The 18,497-nt window shown below is 31.7% G+C and overlaps 1 protein-coding gene across 1 annotated transcript; it reads right to left on the bottom strand.

Annotated features, from left to right (window-relative positions):
- Positions 1-8,465: 8,465 nt before the first annotated feature.
- On the bottom strand, positions 8,466-18,454 carry LOC144555264 (putative disease resistance RPP13-like protein 3). Its single transcript, XM_078303545.1, has 4 exons — positions 17,798-18,454; positions 16,581-17,348; positions 15,115-15,989; positions 8,466-8,788 (listed from the first exon to the last, which is right to left on the bottom strand). The coding sequence occupies exons 1-4, from the start codon at positions 18,412-18,414 to the stop codon at positions 8,466-8,468; spliced, it is 2,583 nt and encodes an 860-aa protein (XP_078159671.1). The 5' UTR covers positions 18,415-18,454.
- Positions 18,455-18,497: the final 43 nt, after the last annotated feature.

Genomic DNA, 18,497 nt, shown 5'->3' with positions numbered 1-18,497 from the left:
TTCATGTACGGGTACTGAAATGAACTAGGATGATTAAAGAAGTTGCAATAATTGGAGATTAAGGAATTACTTTTACATCAATAATCTCCACTATAATTTATTACCATTACCATTAGAGATTTGTCTTCAAGTACTAACAATTGAACCCAGAGTTTCTCTTTCAACTGAAGAGGGCACATAATTAACATTTCACAAACCAATAGATTATAAAACCAGACTTTACAATATATTAATGAGTATGCCAAAAAAAAAAAAAAATTAACACCAAAGATTCATCACCTGAAACTTAACTTCATGAGTACATTACAAAGGCCAACAATATGTATAAAACCCAAATTCATTATAATACCATTCAAACCTACACATATAAGTCTACCAAAATATATAGAGTTTGGCTAATATAACATTAGTGTCATTTTGACCTATATAACACCAACTTTAAAACCTATCAAATCGACTTCGAACGACTAATCCAAACCGTTCAAACCGATTTACATTACGAGTGATGCGTTTACATACAATTTTTTTTTATATTTTCGAGTTATTTTAATATCAAATCAAGCGGTAAAAATATTTTAAAATGGATGTATTAAAATTAACTTAAAAACTCACACTTTTGACCGCTTGACTTGATATCAAATAAACTCAAAAACTTATAAATTTTACATGTAAACGCACAACTAATGAAGTATATCGGTTTGAACGGTTTGGATTCACCATTTAAACTTGATTGGATAGGTTTTGGAGTTGGTGTTATATAGACTGAAATAACACTGATGTTATATTAGCCATACTCTTGATATGCACGTACCCACATCTATACCCGTTTTATTATTACAGCGGAAAATATTGCATGCTTTGAAATTCTTCAAACACCAACTCAACCCCAAATCCCCACTCCGAAAATAACCCAACTAAAGCCCAATTGTTTTTTTGCTATTTTCTTGAATTTTTTAAAATCGTTATTTTAACATGGTAAGAAAATTAGTAAAAAATTATTGAAAACAACGATTTCAGAAAATTTTAACAAACAAGAAAAAAAAATTTCAATAAATTTAAAATTTGGTTCCAAGCACATTTTAATTTGGATCCATTTCGTGTAGTAGAATATGACAATATGTCCCCTTTCTAACAGAGGAATCCGTTTGTTTTAATTTTTCAGTTTTAGTCTCATCCAACGAAATTTTCTTGCACGAATCTTGAAGTCTATTTGACAGTTGAAAAGTGCATACCACCGAATGACACTATAAGCATAGCACCGTAGCCCAATTCTACACACACACACAGAAAGAGAGAGAGAGTTCGGCGATTGTGCTTCATGAAATAAAATGAATATTTTACTTCACACTTATATTTTGCGGTTTTGAAGTGCAAACAGTACGTCGATTCGAGGTTCAAGCCGATCTTCATAATAAATTGTGCTTGGATATTAAATTTTACATTTTTTATTTATTTTTTTACTATTTGCGTTGAATTTTTGAAAATCATTCATTTTTAATGGTCTACGATTTTATGAAAATTAGTGACTTTTAAAAAATTTAAAATTTGGTCTCCAAGCACATTTTAATATGGAGATCATGTTGAAAGATTTAGATCAACTTTTTGAACTTTAGAATTGAAAATATGAACATGAAGTAAAATCTGACTTTTTTATTAATTGAAAATAAAAATAAAAAATATTGCAAAAAAAATTTATTTTGCAGAAAAATCGAAATCTGTGAAAGACTTGACAATACAGTAGTCAATGCTTACTTAAATTCAACTTTTTCTTTTTCAGTGGAGTGGGGTCGCTATGTCTATATGTTGTGGTTCTTTCCTTTTGGAGGAATTGTAAGAGACATGCATTGGTACTGTGTGTCTGTAGCTACCACTACTCTTCCTTCATGTACGTGTACAGAAATGAACTAGGATGAAGGTGCAATAATTGGAGATTGTGTTATGCATATGGGAATTACTTTTACTGCAATAATCTCAACTAGCTATAATATGTTACCATTAGAGATTTGGCTTGATGTCCTAACGATTGTACTGAAAGTTTCTCTTTCAGTTGAAGATAGCACATAATTATAATTAGCATTTCACAAGCCAATAGATTATAAAGCTACAGTTTACAATATAAACTGAGTATGCCCCCAAAAACAATTAACACCAGAGATTCATCACCCGAAACTTAACTTCACGAGCACATTAAAAGGCCAAGAATATAAATTTGTTTTTTGCTTATTGATAAATTAATAATCAAAAACATATAAAATCTATTGTTTCAAATATTAATGTGCTATTGATCACGTGAAGTTAAGTTTTGCATGTATATGCATTTCAAGAAATGAATGGTTTATAAATAAATTTATAAGTTATTTTATATATTCAATTTGTATTATTTTTTTTTATCACTTGATCGTGTAGCAAATAAATTCGAAACTTTCAAAATTTTGCATGTATATACATCACTCATGAAGTACATGGATTTCAACACTTTGGATTCGGCATTTAACGTTGATCCGATATACTTTTGGAGTTATGCTCACCAAACTTTCTTGGTGAGCATGTCACACCCTAACTTTACTCAAATCTCAATTTTGGATCCTTTAAATTGTCTTTTGCTTATTGTCACATGATGGTACCATAATGGACGTAGAAGGACAATTTTGTGCTGAAAAAGATTGCAGGCAGCGATAACTAATTTATAATATGTTCTCAAAATTTTACATTTAGCTACGGATAACTGATCTATAATATACTTTCAAGATTATACATTTGGCAAGATTTATGGTTGGATAACTGTACATTGGTCACTAGATTCCCTGCATTATATAGAGTTTGTATTAACAAAAATATTACCCTAGCTGACATCATACATTCTCAAGAGCAATGTGTTAGATTTAAAGGTGTTATAATAGGAGTCAAGGAACAAGAATAGGGTATCATGTTTCACATAATTAGCCACATTTCTTTTACACATTTGCCTGATAAACTAGCTTGGAGATGAAAAAAATACAGGGAAGCATTCAATCAAATCTTTATATCAAATACTCAATCATCCTGGTGTAATACTCCCCTACCCTATGCTATGCTATGGTGGAGCCTCCCAATTATGGGTGCACAAAATGCTTATGACTCGAAACTCAGTTCAGAATCAATTCGGATTCAACACACTATAACTCAAGTTAAAACTAACTCGATTCAAAATTGACTCGAGTTTACTAACTCAGTTGATTTATGAGTCGATTCCAAGTTACCTGAATGATGTAGAATTTTTTAGATTAAGTGATTTTCTACCTATCTAAAAAAATAGTAAAATTTTTTTTAAAAAATGTAAAATTTGGTCTCCAAATACATATTAATATGGAGAACAAGATGAACGGTTCAAATCAACAGTTAGGATGGATTTGGCTACGATGCTATGGGTTGCATAGAGGGCTATGGTGCTACAGCTCAATATTCAAGTTTTCAAAATCCTAACGGTCGATCCGAACCGTTCATCTTGTTCTCTATATTAATATGTGTTTGGAGACCAAATTTTACATTTTTTTAAAATTATTTACTATTTTTTTTTTAGATATGTAGAAAATCAAATATCTGAATGGTGCAAAAAAAATTAGATCAAGTGATTTTCTACCTATTTAAAAAAATACTAAAAATTTTTCAAAAAATGTAAAATTTGGTCTCCAAAAACATATTAATATGGAGGACAAGATGAATGGTTCGGATCGACAGTTAGAATTTTGAAAACTCAAATATTAAGCCGTAGCACCGTAGCCCTCTATGCAACCCATAGCACCGTAGCCAAATCCTTTACTTTAAACCAAGTAGCAAGGCATATATAAATGTTGCCTATTTTTCGCAAATGGTCCTGTTGGTGTCTGGTATATATTTAATATACTTAAATCGTATGTAAATTGAAATTTATTACAAATATTTAACCACGAATTTTAAACTTTCCCACTAACGAAATATTGTTACATCATATCATAATTTGTCTTTTTTTTGTCATTAGTTACTTCTCAAAAAGAAAATTTCCTAACATAACTATTATTCCCTCATTTTATAACACGTTTCACCTTTCAAAGTAAGAAAAATTATACTCACGAAAAAAAAAAAAAAAACTAAACGATCAAATTTATTGAATAATACCGAATTTCAGATCATAAAAAAACGAAACAACGACACTAATCTACTTGGAAAAAAATATAAAAAAAAGAAAATATCCCTCTCTCAAATTTAGATACTCTAAAATAACTAAAAAAAATAAGTTTAAACTGTTTCTTAGAGCATCTCATAAATTATAAATTTCGAATCCGGTGTAACAATTTTTAATTTAATTTTACGAAGGTACACAATTTCTAAAATTAAAATGATTTCTTATTACCGGTGTAACAATTTTTAATTTAATTTATGAAGGTGCATGATTTCTTAAATTAGAAATATTTCTTATTAAGAAATCGATTCCTAACTACTAGCGTGTCACAAATTATTATTATTTTTTAAATTATCGAAGGGGTTGCGAAGTCGTGAATAGAGCTTGAATTCTCTATCTTTGAGTAGCCATAGTTTTAGGTCATCTTTTCTAACCAGTTGTGTTACCACCCTATCTAACAATTTTTAATTCTTATTCACTAAAATCTCATTCGCAATTTCTTAACAAAATAACAAAATTAGAATAAATTAAAAGAAATTTCATATATGAAACAATTTACAAATTATTTCTATTATTTCCTAAACAGTTGTAATTAATTATTAAGTAATTTATGAAATATAAATGCTTCTATAAATCAGTACTAATTTTAAAACTGCTCATAAATTTCAATGAAATTCGTTATATATATTTGTTCGATTCGATTCCGAAGAAAAAAATTGAGTTGTTCAGAGAATTCGGGGCTCCTCTGGTAGCAAGGCATATTTACTTCTTCAAAATTTAGTTAATAGTTTAAAAAGATGAGCCGGCTCGCGAGCTCACAAGCTGAACATAGTCGAGCCAACTATTTATATGAGTCTAGTCGATTTTTTTTTCCCGAACCTAGTCGAGCCAACTATTTATATAAATCTAGTCGTTTTTTTTTTCTTTCAAAATTGAGCTGAGTCGAGTTTGAGCTTTTTTCAATTCCCAATCTGATTTGTTATGAAATATTAAGCCGCTCAACTCATTAATTTGCGAGCTGGCTCGACTCATTTAGCAGCCCTACTTTCACGTGGGTCCATCCACACTGCTCCTTATTTAATCCCTTGTACGTATTTCATCTACCATATTAATGTGCTATTTATCACATGGGCCCACCATGTGTTATATTATACATCCCCGAACATAATTCATGGATTCAGATCCGGAAGACTTGACTTGGGTTCACCAGATGTTCTATACACCGCCAAGGCCCCAACAGAATTCATGGATTCGGATCCAGTGGACTTGACTTGAGTCCAGCATGTGTTATATACACCCCCAACAGAAAATCATGGATTCAGATCCAGTAGAGTACCCTATGATGTGAAATAATGTGTGGGCCCACCATGTGTTTTATACAACCCCCAACATAATTCTAGTGACAACATAATTTGTTTAAATACGAAATGCAAAGTGCATGGAGTTACAATTTATTCATAATATTTCAATACAGTTGCGAAGAGCATGAAGTTATCTTTTATGAAATCATAATTGGTCCCTATTAACTGTCATTCTTCAGTGTTTCTTGTACATACTCAAAAGATATTCAGAATTTTGTTTCTAATATTTGTTCTAAAATGTAATCATTCGATTTCGATGTCACTATAATTTATTGGAATTAGCCGAATCTCTTGACTCGTTTTCGTTTGTCACTAAAATTAAATTCAACTAGGCTATGTTATATATAGCTCAATCCCTCGCGATGCAACTTTGGGTTCTCTCATGAACAGTTGGCATGGGCTTGAGATTGGTCTTGGGCCTTACATTGCTCCATTGATGCATAATGATGTATAAGCAAGCTTCTAAATAGCGTTTATAGCGGTATAGCGGAGAGACGAAAAAAAAAAGCTTTAGTGAATAGCGGAGCTATAGCGAAAGCTATTATAAATAGCGGTTTTTATTTCAAAAATTATATTTTATATTTCTACTAATAGTAAAAATGTCTCATCAAGAAAAAAAATATCAAATTAATTAAGAAGTTCTAATATTCATATTAAACCAATACAAAGTTTAAATTGTCATTCAAAATATTCCTAATTCAAAAACTATCGATATATTTTATATTCAAAATATACCACTATCATATATTAATGCTGATATAGCTTAATAAAGTAAAAAAAAAATCAATCTAGATATTAAGGTCCATTAAAATTGCAAAATCATGTTTTCAGAAAAAAAAAATTGCAAAATCATAACCCATGTAGCATAGCGGACCGCTATTGCCGCTACGCGCTACGCGCTATAGCGGTCGTAGCTTGATTAGCGCAGTTTTAGCCCGTAGCTTAGCTTTCTGGGTCCAAAACCGCTATAGCGGCGCTATAGCTAGCTATTTAGAAGCTTGTGTATAAGCAGTACTTGTCCAATTCAGCACGACTATTGATAAAATCTGAGAGAAAGAGAACCTTGAGCAGGATCAATATAACTACAGAGCTCCACGGCCTTGCCACCGATATCTCTAGTCACATCTGGGACCCCAGTTGCAGGCTCAGTGGCAATTATAGTAATTTCATGTAATGAAGACTGAAAATTGGAGAGAAGGCGAGATAAATCCCTCGGCTGGACCACCAGACTACTCGGAAAGTGGGAGCGGTCCAATGACAAATGTTGAACCTCGGGTTCTGAATTGCAAGTGATCCAGTATATCTTCTTCAAACCTGTTTGTTATGATCAAATTAAAGGTTTTAATATTTCCTCTGGGTGCATATGCAAAATTACAAAGTAGCTCCAGTATGTTATGACGTCTCAGATAACATCAGACAAATTTCATGCATGTAATTGATGAACAGCGAATGTTTGGTTATTTGCAAAAGAAAAATTCACTGTTTATATTAAGTCAAAAGATATAACCAATTTGTTCCTGATATACTGATGATAGCTACACCATAACTCTGAAATAAGGACATCTAAAGTCATTTGCTTAATTTTAGTTTACTTGGACTTACAAAAAAGAGTGCCACAATTAATAAACATAAATTGTCAACAGTCAACAATAAAAACAATAATCTTTATCTCAGTGAGGCTATGGTACTATGCATAGCACATATTGGTCCGTACTACGGATCAATATTTTTGCTTTCAAAGTCCAAATAGTTGGTATGAACCGTTTCGTCGTGATTTTCATATGAGCATGTAATTGCAGACTAAATTTTACCTTTTTTTAGACTTTTTTTTTTTTTTACTATTTTTTGAGATATCTCCATTTTCAGAGTTCATGGAAGAATGTACCAAAAAGATGTACTACATTGGAGATGTACCATAAATAAGCTTGAAAATGGAAAGAAAAGAGAGTTGGTCACCGTGGAGACAATGGAGAGAGAACTGAATCTTGGCTGCATCAAAGGATGGAAGGGTGACAGCTAGACTGTCAACCGATGTGGGTGGGGTGCGAAGCACAGATAATACTGCTTTGAGAAGAACACTACATTGCAGAGGATCGGGGGAGGAATCTGACCCACCACTCGAAGAAGAAACTGTGTATATGTCAAAGAAAGACTGGGTGAAAGAAATTGACTGGTACACGGATCTCGATGCATTCAATGTGTGGAGCTCCAGCTGTCGAAAGAAGAGTGTGTATGAGATTCTGGTACTAATTACTAAACCTATCTCAAAATGTCTTGATGTACATCTAATTTATTTACTTTTTTGAAATATTTGTAGTGGTTCGGTTTGTGTTCATCTTAGCTGCCTCTATAACAGTGCTAATTTCAACTAACCAACTTATCCAAGTTATCACTTACCAGTATTCCAGCAATGAAGTATTATTTTTTCTCTCACTTTGCTAATTCTCGCTCAAACATCTTTCGAAACAAATCAACAATACCTAACCATAGCCTCACTTGAAAAGATAATTATCTAATCAAAGACTTATCAGCTCATTGTAAGAATTCATATCACCTAAGGTACTTCACTGTTTTAAGAATGAATCCGGCCCATACATCCTATATTGACACGAATCTTAAAACATTCCTTGAATTTTTGTAAGAGGGGGATTTCAAAAAGGGTCAAACAGATACTGGCAATGAATATATACTCAGGACGAATTATATTTCTGAGCATTTCCCCCACTCTAACTGGAATAATATAACACATTCACTAGCTAGTTGAACTAAATTTGTTTTATTTTTTTTTTCCTTTTTGCTTCAAACGACACATTTGCACTCCTTTATTCTCCATAAGGAATTCATAAGAAATGTACTGAATATTACAAACAATAAAATATTATTTAAAAAAAAAAAAAAAGGGCAGGGGGGAAGGAAAAGTATGTAGTTGCGGATAGATTTGGCTATTTAACTATTAAATACTAAAACTATGATTCCTGAACAGTCACATGTTGTAGCTCAGGAGGTAACTGCAACTTTACACTCGGATATATTTGGAGGTATGTAAGCATTGGCATGACCCCCTTTTCCACCACCAGATCCCCCAACCGACTATCATGAACTTCCAAATATTGTAGGACTGGGAATCCTTTTGAACAGATTGCTGAAACTTTCGAGTGTATCTCCATCACATGTTGTAAGGAAAGTTTCTTTAGGTTCTTCAACTTTCCAAGCTCCGGCATAGGATTTTGCCGAAAGTCACACCAGCAAAGTGTCAATTTAATGAGACGTGGTGGAAACAAGCTAGCATCTAAGGTGCACTAGTGGAAAAACAGGAATCAGGATCGGCCTATCTGGATCGGTTATATGGACACCCGATCCTAATAAGTATCTGGATCGGTTTATTTAAAAAAACCGATCTTAAAAACTATTCAGATCGGTTTTTAGTAACAACTGATCCTAGTTTATTACTATTAGGATCGGTTTTTTGTGGAAACGGATCCTGATACTATCAGGATCGGTTTTATTTTAGAACCGATCCTAATAGTTCAATCATTTGGATCAGTTTTTAGTAAAAACCGATCCTGATAGTATCAGGATCAGTTTCCAACAAAAACCGATCCTGATAATTAAAATATCTCAAATAAATCTTATTAATTGAAATATATCATAAAATAGCATCTGGATCGGGTCTATACATAATAACCGATCCAGATAACTTAAATACATCTAACAAATTAAAATATATCAGAAAATATCATCTGGATCGGTTCTGTACATAAAAACCGATCCAGATACATCCTGATAGTATCTGGATCGGTTTTATTGCTAAAAACCGATCCAGATAACTTAAATACATCTAACAAATTAAAATATATCAGAAAATAGAATCTGGATCGGTTTTTAGCAATAAAACCGATCCAGATACTATCAGGAACGGTTTTATTGCTAAAAACCGTTCTTGATAAATTTTTTTTTTTTTTTTTTTTTTTTTTTTTTTCTAAGTAGCATGGTACTTATCTCTACATTTTCTCTTTAATTATGAGCTTTTGTTTTTGTACTAATTTCACAACTTGTTCAGTTTATATATATATGCTGATGACTAGATGTTATAAATAATTGTGTCGGGAGATTTGTTAGTTTCATATGCCAGAGTGTGTGTCAAGATGCATCTCAACCGTACCCAAGCCAAATGTATAACCTATAAACTCCTACAAATAGCAAGGAGTATTAATTAATTTTCAAATTTAAGGTACAAACACATATATGAATAAGGAGACTTAGTTCTTTTCTTGGATTCCATTGACATGGAATATATATATAGCTAGGTTTCTTTAACTAAGATGCATTGTCTAATTGGAGTGAGAAAAAGGCAGGGAGAGAATCCATATGTACTATATATCTTCAAGCAATACCAATCCTACTTGCTTTACCTTAGAATATATTAATGCCTTAATTTGCTTGTGAAGCAGGTTAGGGACGTATTTTTCAATCTAATTATAAGCATATTTTATTTAATACTAATTCTTATTTTTCCAAATCGTAATTGCAATACCCAGATCTTAGTGGATCGATCTATTTGTGAATTGTTGTGAATTCATATCCATCGTGTGCATATATTTTGTTTTTTTCTCTATTTTTAGAGATGATATTGCATAGTAATTGGTTACTTAATTTGGACCTGTTATGTAGGCGGTTATCCATTAATTACTAATATTTAATTTCCGTTGAATTAGTGTAGATCATTTTAAGATTGAATGATGATTTGATTTCTAGTTTAATATCAATCTTTAGTATCTAATTAAGAGTGGAAAAGCTGGCTCTACTTTTGGTAAATTCATTCTTGAGCAATTCCCTTACATTAGTTTGACATGTAAACACATCACTCGTGAAGTTGATCGGTTTCAACGATTTGAGTTAGTCCTTTGAAGTATATCTGATATGTCTTTTAGTTAAGCTTATCAAAGACTTTAATGGTTCAAAATACCATATATATTTTGTTATCTCAGGTAATATGAATTTGTTTCCATTTGTTCATGACATCAATTAAGCAATTAATTTTATGGTATTAATTTATAAATAACAAATAAATAATTAAACAAACAATTATACAAACACAAACAAGTTGTTTATTTTTTTTAAATAATCTCTGGTTATATATATATTTCTCAGATAACTTAAATACATCTAACAAATTAAAATATATCAGAAAATAGCATCTGGATCGGTTTTTAGCAATAAAACCGATCCAGATACTATCAGGAACGGTTTTATTGCTAAAAACCATTCTTGATAATTTTTTTTTTTTTTTTTTTTTTTTTTTTTTTCTCTTTTCTAAGTAGCATGGTAAAATCTGGCCAGCTATCAAGTACGTTTTTTTTCTTTTAAAAGAGGTTTATAATTGAATTAATTTCTTTAAAGAGGTCAAATGAAAGATATTTCATTCCATATGTACGTCCTATATATGAACCGTCTGATCATATTCGAATCAATATGGTCTTGGTCTAACCATATATATTTTGTTATCTCAGGTAATATGAATTCGTTTCCATTTGTTCATGACATCAATTAAGCAATTAATTTTATGGTATTAATTTATAAATAACAAATAAATAATTAAACAAACAATTATACAAACACAAACAAGTTGTTTACCATAGAACCGTTCCAGATTGCAGAAATGACATACACATGCACTTACATATACACATACACATACACATTTTTATACAATTCACTTGTACAGTTATTTATATTCATGTTGAATGTAAATTTTTAAGTTTATCTTTTAATTTTGTAAAAATTTATCTTGTAAAATTAATTTTATATGTTTTTGTTTTTACATAAAGCAGAATTTAGCATACACATATATATATATACACGTACACATGCACATTTTTTTTTTACATACACATATTTTTTTAAGATACAAAAATTATATTTGAAATTGCTATATAAATCATTTTAGAAATTGTTTTATAAATTTTCTTATATAATTTTTATATTTTCATTCCATAAAAATTAAAATTTACTATCTGGAACGGTTCTACAGGTAAAAACCGTTCCAGATACCTATCTGGAACGGTTTTTACCATAGAACCGTTCCAGATTGCAGAAATGACATACCCATGCACATACATATACACATACACATACACATTTTTATACAATTCACTTGTACAGTTATTTATATTCATGTTGAATGTAAATTTTTAAGCTTATCTTTTAATTTTGTAAAAATTTATCTTGTAAAATTAATTTTATATGTTTTTGTTTTTACATAAAGCAGAATTTAGCATACACATATATATACACGTACACATGCACATTTTTTTTTTACATACACATATTTTTTTAAGATACAAAAATTATATTTGAAATTGCTATATAAATCATTTTAGAAATTGTTTTATAAATTTTCTTATATAATTTTTATATTTTCATTCCATAAAAATTAAAATTTACTATCTGGAACGGTTCTACAGGTAAAAACCGTTCCAGATACCTATCTGGAACGGTTTTTACCATAGAACCGTTCCAGATTGCAGAAATGACATACCCATGCACATACATATACACATACACATACACATTTTTATACAATTCACTTGTACAGTTATTTATATTCATGTTGAATGTAAATTTTTAAGCTTATCTTTTAATTTTGTAAAAATTTATCTTGTAAAATTAATTTTATATGTTTTTGTTTTTACATAAAGCAGAATTTAGCATACACATATATATACACGTACACATGCACATTTTTTTTTTACATACACATATTTTTTTAAGATACAAAAATTATATTTGAAATTGCTATATAAATCATTTTAGAAATTGTTTTATAAATTTTCTTATATAATTTTTATATTTTCATTCCATAAAAATTAAAATTTACTATCTGGAACGGTTCTACAGGTAAAAACCGTTCCAGATACCTATCTGGAACGGTTTTTACCATAGAACCGTTCCAGATTGCAAAAATGACATACCCATGCACATACATATACACATACACATACACATTTTTATACAATTCACTTGTACAGTTATTTATATTCATGTTGAATGTAAATTTTTAAGCTTATCTTTTAATTTTGTAAAAATTTATCTTGTAAAATTAATTTTATATGTTTTTGTTTTTACATAAAGCAGAATTTAGCATACACATATATATACACGTACACATGCACATTTTTTTTTTACATACACATATTTTTTTAAGATACAAAAATTATATTTGAAATTGCTATATAAATCATTTTAGAAATTGTTTTATAAATTTTCTTATATAATTTTTATATTTTCATTCCATAAAAATTAAAATTTACTATCTGAAACGGTTCTACAGGTAAAAACCGTTCCAGATACCTATCTGGAACGGTTTTTACCATAGAACCGTTCCAGATCTTTCCTTGGGCGCCATTAATACTCAAACCCACTCAAATCCGTGACCTAAACGGCCCCTTCATCTCCTCAAACTCACTCAAACTCACTCAAACTCTCTCAAACTAAAACCTAGCCGGCCACTTCCTCAAACCTAGCCGGCCCCTTCATCTCCGTCGGCTCCTCCCTCTCCTCCGTCGCCTCTTTCTCCTCCGTCGGCTCCTTCCTATTCCACTCCTCCGTCTCCGTCGGCTCGGTGGCCCCACCTCCCGCCTATATCTCCCTCTCAAGTCCGGCCCTCTTTCTCAAATTCGGGTATGTCCCCTCTCCCTCTCCCTCTCCCTCTCTAAAATCGATTTATTAGATTTCGGATTAGAAATTATTTTAAATTCGGATTAGAATTGTTGCTAAATATTTCGGTTTATTACAAATTGTTGCGAATTCAGTTTATTACAAATTGTTAAGACTTGTTGCTAATTATAAATTGTTGCTTGTTAGAATTTGTTAACCTTAGTTACTCGATCAAGTGTACTTGGTACCGATCCATTGTGGGAATTTTATTTGGTATTTCATAATGTATTGGTTAGATTGGCATATGTGTATTCTCATTACAAATATATTATAGTTGCTAACAAACCTTAATTCGGTTTATTACCAATTGTTAAGACTTGTTGCTAATTATAAATTGTTGCTTATTAGGATTTGTTAACCCTAGTTACTCGATCAAGTGTACTTGGTACCAAGGCATTGTGGGAATTTTATTTGGTATTTCATAATGTATTGGTTAGATTGGCATATGTACATGTATTCTCATTACAAATATATTATAGTTTCTAATAAACCGATCATAAAATGGTTAGATTGTGCATGGTTTAGATTATGTATGGATTAGTAGATTAGATCAATTTTGTGGTCTCATTTTAATTTTATGCATGGATTGGATTATATCCTCTTTATTGCATTGTATAATCGGGTAATTGCATTGCTATTAATTGTTGACATACAATTCAATTTTTTCAAACTTATTATGTAGTGCCCACAACAACCAGCCGGCTGGGAATGTGCATATTATGTCATGTTGCTCATGCAAGACATAATAAACGAACACATATATACTTTTCCGAACTCAAAGGTATGCATTTATATATTTTCAAAAAGTAATTAACCATTGTTGCTTCAAATATAATAAAATACACAATTAATTGTGCATGCTCTTCTATCTTTTAAAAAATGCAGGACATTCCCGCTAAACATACTGTACAACGCTTGACCGACTTACGAAAAATGTGGGTTCAAATTTTCTTGAAAGAGGTACGGTAGACATAAAGTACAACAATTTAGGATGTGTATGTTTATGATTTTTAATTTCGGACTTTATTGTGATTTGTATGTGTAAACATAATTTAGGATATGTAAACTTAATTTGTAGGATGTGTTTGATATCAATCTGTGATTTGTATGCATATATATTTATCAATCTGTGATTTGTATCGGTAGCATATTAATTGGGCCAGCATATATATATAAATGGGAGCTGGCCAAATAATTAAAATTACATTTTTTACATTCAACAAAACATCTGGATCGGTTTTTATTCAAAAACTGATCTAGATATGAAATTTTTAATAAAAAAAAATATTCGAAAATATTATCAAGAACGGTTTTTATATAAAAACTGATCTTAATAGTTCCTATCTGGATCGGTTTTTATTCAAAAACTGATCTAGATATGAAATTTTTAATAAAAAAAAATATTCGAAAATATTATCAAGAACGGTTTTTATATAAAAACTGATCTTAATAGTTCCTATCTGGATCGGTTTTTATTCAAAAACTGATCTAGATATGAACTTTTTAATAAAAAAAAATATTCGAAAATATTATCAAGAACGGTTTTTATATAAAAACTGATCTTAATAGTTCCTATCTGGATCGGTTTTTATTCAAAAACTGATCTAGATATGAAATTTTTAATAAAAAAAATATTCGAAAATATTATCAAGAACGGTTTTTATATAAAAACTGATCTTAATAGTTCCTATCTGGAGCGGTTCGTATTCTAAAACGGATCTAGATAACTACTATTAAGATCGGTTTTATGAAAAAACCGATCCTATTAGGTTCTATTTGGAACGGTTCTTTAAAAAATATAAAACCGATCCTGATATTATCAGTATCGCCTTCATCAGGATCGGTTGGATTCCGTTACTGATATGTGTATATAACCGATCCTGATTCCATATTTTCCACTAGTGGTGGCAGTCTCAGGCCTCTCGACCCATGGTCCATGCAAGTATAGGGAACGTAAATTCTGATAATTTGGGAGAGCTTTTGGGTATACAATCTCCATTGGGATATCCATGCTAAACTTGCATCGTTTGATCGCTAGGGAGACCAAAGATGGCATTTTTCCAAGTAGATTAGTCATTCCCGCCCAATCTTCATACACACAAACACCTAACTTACGCAGGTTGTTTAAAAGGATCAATTTTGTATCTAATGATCTCCGGATCGATACCCATTTCAAGGTTTGGAGATTTCTTAGGTCAACAGTTGAGTTTGCTAGTTCGAGATTATACTGATCACACCGCACATGCCTCAATGTACTAGATGTCCATGACAAATTAGGGTTTTCAATTTTAGTTTTTCTAAAATCTAAGGTTTCGAGAGTCTTCATACGATGAACGGAAAATGAGGAAGAATTGATGTGGCATCTTCTAAATCGCAAGTATTTTAAATGAATCAATTTCTCAAATTCCTTGGCCAGGTGATCACCACCATCGTTGTTGACATCTACAAGGTGTAAAACTTTAAGTAGCCTGAAATTAGAGAACTTGGGCATTTGGGTTACTGTAAAATAGCCTAACCCAAACAGTAGTAAAGAACGGGTATTTGAACCTAAATATTCCATGAATTGCGGATTTTTCTGTTGTGGTTGAACATGGTATTGAAGCGAAGCACGTCGGATTTCTCTGTTGGGCTGGTTGACATCTGATGCTTGTGCGAAAACTGTAAGAAAGTTTTGTTGCCTGGCTTCATGAATTGCCAAGTCGCGGAGAAGATCATGCACTGTAAAGCTCTTGATCAAACCATATGTGGATCGTCTTGATACTTGAATCATACTCCTGAATTAATTTTGGTTTATAAACAAGTTAGAAAAATACTGAAAGTATTGCAACCATAATAAAGGTTTATATATCCTAACTAGATAGTATCATTAATACCAAAAATAAAATATATGATTAATTTTGGTTGATGCAGATTATTAAGATGCACAGAAATTAAAAAAACAAAAGTTAATGGAATTATAAATTATGCTCCATATTTGGAGAGAAATATTTGATTCTACATATATGTTGGTTGAAAATTTGGAATCGCATTAAAAATTCGAACTATATTTTTATAATCCAAATTCCTCATGAAAAGTTATAATTGTGTATCCTCCAATCTCCTAAACATCAAATTTCGATTATATTCTTAATCAGAGCCATTTTTTAGTATCAAATTTTATTTACAATTTCCTTCGTAAACTAAGAATACCTAATTTAGAAAGACCTTTTTTCAACATATTTAAAAAAAGAGAGAGATGGATAACACTTGGTAGAAGGTATTTGAAAGACGAAATTAATTATAACAATACAAATTATAAAATTAGAAGGAGGTATGATACATGTAATAACATCAGAAGAAATTAAAAAAAAAAAAAAACATACAACCTTTCAAAAAGTTCATCGAGGTACCTCTCAGCCATTTCCTCTTTTGTTGTCGTTTCTTTGCATGGTATGAACCCCTCAGCTATCCACATTCTGATAAGATCTGTTGCAGAGATCTCATAGTCTTCGGGAAAAAAAGCAAGATACATAAAGCATGCCTTGAGATAATAAGGCATATCCTGGTAACTCATGGCCAGGACGTCCATGCAACTCTTGCAATCTGAATTCCAATCAAATGTACGCAACACTCTCTCCCACTCAAGATAGTCTCCTCTTTTTTTTAAAAGGACACCACCAAGTACTATCAAGGCCAGAGGTAAGCCCTTACATTTCTTTGATAGTTGGTTTGCAAGTTCAAGGAGATTGCTAGGACATTCTTTGTCAGGTTTTTGATTGGGGAGAGCCTTTTTGAGAAGGAGATCAAGGCTTTTCTTACTATCTAAGAAGTAGAGTTCGTATGGTGGTATTTGAGAGTCCGTTGATTTAGCAACATCGAGATTTCTGCTTGTCATCAAAACTCGACTTCCATTGTTGACATCAGGCAATATATCTTTTAGCTGAATCCACAGATCTTCCTTCCACACATCATCTAGAACAATCAGATACCTTCTATCATTTAAAAAACTTTTGAGCGTGCTGATTAAATCTCCCAAACCTTGGTTCTCGGGTATAGATTTTCCCAGCTTCAGAAGCATCTTAGTCACCAGATCAATTAGACTGTATTGCTGAGAGATTGATAGCATTATATGGTACTCGAACTTTTCCTTCGCGCTGGATATAAAAGCCAAAAAGAAATACTATTAGATTGATTTCTAGCACTATTTTTGAACAAATAGTAATCGCTGCAATCATGTATTACTGAGATCTCAGTAACTATTGAGCAATAAATGAATGGAGAAGGTGACGGTTCCATCCAATCATTATCTACATAAATATCCACCCACTTAATTATTTCTTAGAAATGAAATAACTATATCTAATTGTTTTTTCCAAACGACTATATATATGTCATTCGCACAACTATTAATTTTTGTACATATCTATATCGATCGTTTAACATCGATCATTGTTGTTATCAGTTCTTTAATTACTATAAACAAATAGATAAGCATTATAAGCACCCGGCTAAGTCTTACTTAATGAAGTCGTTATTATTGCAATAATTTATCTCATTAAAAGCTTAAAACATAGTTGAAAAAAGAAAATCTGCTCTTACGTACCTTCGGTATACAATATGTGCAAGAGTAGTCTTTCCTAAACCGCCGGGACCTACTATAGTTATGACGGCGCGCCTAGGTGTTTTCTCAGGGAGCATCAGCTGCAGAATATTCTTCTTGTCAGTCTCCATGCCGACAACATCAGTATCATCTACTTCTTGATATGTCTCTCTTCGGAAAGGCAATATGGTTTCCTCTCCCACAATGTCTTGCACAGCTACGATTCCGTAGTCGTCCCTGCTCTTAGAGATTCGATCGAGTTCGTTTTGAATGTTATCAAGATCAGTGCCAAGCTTGTGGAGGGTTTTTACCTTAATGGTTTTATGGAACATCTTATTGATCTTATTGAGGTGCTTTACGCGACGATCTTCAACTTCGACAAGGAACGTGTCGGTTGCATCCTCGATGCGGTAGGCCACATCACGGAGCTCATTCAGCCAATTTTGCACCCTCGCATCTCCTTTGTGTTTCGTGTCTGCATCTTTCAGACAGCTCTGGATTCGGATCAGCTCTTTCTGCATCATTTGAACTTTACCCCCAACCCCACCCAAATGCTTCAGTTCGTTCGCCATTAAATTGGCAAGCTTTTCTACCACAAATTGCACAACTGCCTCTGCCATTTTTCTCTCTCGCTCTCTCTTTTGAAGTGTTTACCAGTAGTGTGTTATAAAGAGGATTGTATTTATTCGCTGGTGAAAAGATG

Source organism: Carex rostrata, chromosome 6, assembly GCF_964058835.1.
Source record: "Carex rostrata chromosome 6, lpCarRost1.2, whole genome shotgun sequence".
Classification (NCBI taxonomy): Eukaryota; Viridiplantae; Streptophyta; class Magnoliopsida; order Poales; family Cyperaceae; genus Carex; species Carex rostrata.
The sequence above is the reverse complement of the archived record's forward strand: the minus strand, read 5'-3'. Positions and strand labels throughout refer to the sequence as shown.

What these genes read in the sequence shown, in the direction of transcription:
- LOC144555264 (XM_078303545.1), bottom strand. Translation starts at nt 18,414, where the DNA reads ATGGCAGAGGCAGTTGTGCAATTTGTGGTAGAAAAGCTTGCCAATTTA. An exon ending in GCACATATTGTATACCGAAG is followed by an intron (nt 17,349 to 17,797) that starts GTACGTAAGAGC and finishes TTTTATATCCAG; the next exon opens with CGCGAAGGAAAAGTTCGAGT. An exon ending in CTCGATGAACTTTTTGAAAG is followed by an intron (nt 15,990 to 16,580) that starts GTTGTATGTTTT and finishes AAATTAATTCAG; the next exon opens with GAGTATGATTCAAGTATCAA.